At 38.7% G+C, this 4,432-nt stretch overlaps 1 protein-coding gene across 1 annotated transcript; it reads left to right on the top strand.

Annotated features, from left to right (window-relative positions):
• Positions 1-743: 743 nt before the first annotated feature.
• Positions 744-1,259, top strand: LOC120354649 (proteoglycan 4-like). Its single transcript, XM_039442022.1, has one exon. The coding sequence runs from the start codon at positions 744-746 to the stop codon at positions 1,257-1,259; it is 516 nt and encodes a 171-aa protein (XP_039297956.1).
• The last annotated feature ends 3,173 nt before the right edge of the window (positions 1,260-4,432 follow it).

Here is a 4,432-nt window from a genome sequence, read left to right as displayed (position 1 = left end):
TTGCAGCCACACCAAAGATGGTATGCACTCCAGCTCTAAACCTAGCTCCGCAGTGCAGGCTGGATGTTTGTCTGACTCGGACTAGGTGCTGAGACAGCAAGTAATAGCAGCGCTGGTGGGAATGCGAGCGGCCGCAGTAACATCTTCCACCCAGCAATGGTCGGTGTAGTTCCGCCTGGTGGACAGATGAAAGATCAATCCAGTCGGTTATTTGATCCCTCCAGCCAGGCTATGCGAAGCAGCCGAGACAATAGAACAATGGAATGGTCTTATTCGCGTTCATCAGCAGTTTTCTTTCTCACAACTATTTTTATTTTTGTGTGACAATAATAACTCCAGTCACCAGTAAAAAGTTTCCAGAAACGTGGTGTACTACCATATTAATGACTTTTCATGATGATTTTTAATTATTTAAAAATATTGTTGACATTCTGAGCCTTCAGGCTAAACTTGGGGTCACTGAGAACGAATCTGCAATCAGAATTTCTCTATCACGAAAAATAACGAAAAAAACCCAGCTGTTGATCTTCCGGCAACTGTTAACAGTCATCCTGCAATGCGGCCGAAACACTTCCAAGCCAGACATTCATCTCAAATGACAACAACGCCAAGATGTGAGAAACCATCCTGCACTGCGGTGCTGGGTTAATGGTGATACCTCAAATACCTTGGAAATTATCATATAATATGTGGAATAATCCACAATTTTATAATCAATCGTTTCCACGTTTCCTGGATTGGGAATGATGCAGACTGTCCCTGGACCTTCTACACCTACCACCCCCAGACCTTCTACACCTGCCGCCCCCAGACCTTCTACACCCACCGTCCCCAGACATTCTACATCTGTCGCCCCTGGACCTTCTACATCTACTGCCCCCAGACCTTCTACACCTACTGTACCCAAACCTTCTACATCTACTACCCCTGGACCTTCTACATCTACTGCCCCTGGACCTTCTACACCTACCGTCCCCAGACCTTCTACATCTGCCACCCTCGGACCTTCTACACCTACTGTCCCAAACCTTCTACATCTACTACCCCCCGGACCTTCTACTCCTACCATCCCCAGACCTTCTACATCTGCCACCCTTGGACCTTCAACATCCACTGTCCCCAGACCTTCTACACCTACCGTTCCCAGACCTTCTGCATCTACTGCCCCCCTGACCTCCTACACCTACCATCCCCGAACCTTCTACATCTACTACCCCCGGACCTTCTACATCTACCCCTCTCGGACCTTCTACAACTAACGCTACCAGACCTTCTACATCTATCACCCCCAAACCTTCTTCAGCTACCACCCTCAGACCATCTACTCACAAACCTGTTGAGGAGGCTGTGGTTTCAAGGGTAAGTAAATCTTCATCTTCATCAAGCTCATGATGAAGATGAAGTGACATTTTCACTAGAAAAATTCAACTGTGCACATTCATATGTAACCAAAAGTTGCATTTCTGCACAGATACTAAGCACAACATTTGAATATCCAATAATTAAGGCAAGATTCATGAAAACACAGTGAGGGATAGTTACATATTACATTTAATGAATCAAAAAAAAAAAAGGAATAATCATATTCCTCTCATGAAGATATTCAAGCTGGTTGAATAAAAAACTTAGATTCATTCAAAAAATCTAAATTAAAACTAAAGGTGAAACATTGTCTAGTAAGTAGAATAATAAAAGGGAAGGTGGTGTCAGTTATGGTCACAGACCTCACCTTAATAGACTGCTCCTAGACTCTTGAAAAGATATGATAACTATAATAATCATTAGACTCTGAGCAATATGAGTACAGTTAAATTTGTTCATGGAAAAAGGTAGTCACATCTATATAAACAATTATTGTATCAAAATTTCTTGATTTGGCTTAATGTCTGTTTTGATATGACATATCTGTTTTAATACATCAAATATAAACAATTATTGTATCAAAATTTCTTGATTTGAAATAAAGCGAGTTGAAATTCAATTTGTAGATTATTCACTTACCTTTCAATTAATGATAGAGTTGATTACTGCCAAAGTCCTGTTAAAGATGTTATAGTGATGATGATGATGATGATGATGATAACACTATTATATAGTAGTTGCTTCCTTCTTAAAGAATCACTAAGGAGTGAAGATATTTCTGATCTGAACTTATATTTATAGTCTTTTGTATTACATAGAAAATAAATTAAGGAAATTCATATTTGTCTTCAGGCAACTCCATGACATTCTATTCCCTGCTGAATTGAGGCTCTGTTACTTTGCATACTGCCAATCATTGCTTATGGGAGGTATAATAGCTTGGGGTGAAGGTTATAGATCTGTTTTGGAACCACTCCATGTAATCCAGAATTCCATCATCAAAGCAGCTCTTGGTAAGTATCATAGATATCCAACACACACGCTTTTCAATGAATTCAATGTATTCAACTCGAGACAACTCTATGTAAAAACATTATTAATCTACTCTCTTAAGAATTCAGAAAACATCTTTGTGGATCACATTCATAATAAATTATGATACCTGCAGTTCAAATACATTGAGAATATTGACAGACAGACTTGTAAGAACCTTTTCCATCACAAATTCATCCTACATATCACAAATCCTTTACAGAAATATTCCTCCTTACTTGAAAAACATGCAAAGCTATGCAGTACTCAAGGGAAAGGTTTCCGAGTGGTTGGTATATCTCGGAAGAGACATGTCAGAGGCGATCATAACATCTAATTATAGATGTTAACACCTAAATATTATAAACAACTATTTAACTGACTAAATTGAACTATAGACTGACTGACTATTACTAATGATACCATACTCACTGTAGTGCTGCTGCTCTGTCTACTAATGCGGTGCTGGGAATCTGAAGTCATAGCCATTAGCCATTAGGCTCTTTATGATGAGATTCTATGGTATTCACGACCAATACTGTCTGAAAATCAGCATGGTTTTCTTCCTGAAAGATCTGTTGTGACAAATTTATTGGAGTTTACAGTGTCTGCCTCCAATGTACTTGATGCCGGTGGAGAAATGGATGTGATCTATACTGATTTTAGTAAAGCCTTTGACCGTGTTAATCATTGTATATTGTTGAAGAGGCTGTCACAGCTGGGCTTTAGTAGTGCTTTGGTTGATTTATTCAGAAGTTACCTGTTTCAAAGAAAAAATTTTGTAACTGTTCAAGGAAGGTTCTCTCATGCTTATTTCAGTACGTCTGGTGTTCCCCAGGGTAGCAATCTGGGGCCCCTTTTGTTCTTGCTATTGATAAATGAGTTACCACTTCAGATACCCAACTCCAAGTGCTTGATATTTGCTGACGATATGAAGATCTACAAAGAGGTGAGAGGATTGGATGATTGCTATTCCTTGCAGGCTGATGTTGATAGAGTTGCATTGTGGTGCCATGTGAATAAGCTTGATATTAATGTAAAAAAATGTAAATGTATGACTTTCTCCAGAAAGGTTAATCCAGCTCGTTATCCCTACTCAATCAATGGTGTGTGCTTGGAGAGGGTAACAATGTGTAAGGATCTTGGTATTGTATTCAGTTGTACATTGTCCTTTTCAGCACATGTTGATCACATCATTGGCAGAGCGAACAAGCTATTGGGCTTTGTTCTGAGAAACTCTACCGGCTTCAACAATGTTTAGACTGTTGTAACTCTGTATCAGTCGCTAGTCAGAAGTGTCCTAGAGTACGGATCTATTGTCTGGAGTCCCTCTACTCATCAGGATACATTAAGAGTCGAACAAGTACAGAATAAGCTCCTTCGCTTCCTATTCTATATGCAATTTAGAAGAGCCTGTCCCTTGGGTTTTCCTTCTGGACGTTTGAGATCCCTTTTCAATATGGACTCTTTGAGGGCTAGACGTGACAGGTTTTCATTGATGTTTGTGGTGTCACTTTTGAAAAATTACATTAATTCACCCGCTCTCCTCTCTAGGATTGGTTTCCAGGTACCCACGTTCAATGTCAGAAGAGTTAGGACCTTTCATGTACCAAGATCAAGGACCCTTCATAACTTCTGCTCTCCACTCAATGAGGTTAGAAGGCGCATTATTGAGGCTATTCATAATTAAATTTGAATTCAGTTTCTGAATTGATTCAATTAATATGATGTCCGTGATTCTTATTAATTTTATAGAGTTGATCAAACATACAGTATAAATCCCTTAAATTTTATACATGAATATCTGTTGTTGTTAAAACTTTTTCTTTTCTTCTCTGCTTTCATCAATTTTCTTCCCACAGTGGCACATGTTTTCCCTTAACCTGTTTCTATGCTCAATTGTAGGCCTATTCTTTTTATAACTTATTGGATAAGTTTTAGATGAGTTTGGATAAGTTAGATTAGTTTTATTCTGTATTTATTATTTATGCTTAGATTATTTACAATTACTTATGCTTTCCTCATACTTATCATCTTT

This window comes from Nilaparvata lugens, chromosome X (assembly GCF_014356525.2).
Source record: "Nilaparvata lugens isolate BPH chromosome X, ASM1435652v1, whole genome shotgun sequence".
NCBI classification, from domain to species: domain Eukaryota; kingdom Metazoa; phylum Arthropoda; class Insecta; order Hemiptera; family Delphacidae; genus Nilaparvata; species Nilaparvata lugens.
Note: the sequence above shows the minus strand (reverse complement) of the source record. Positions and strands in the feature narration are given on the sequence as shown.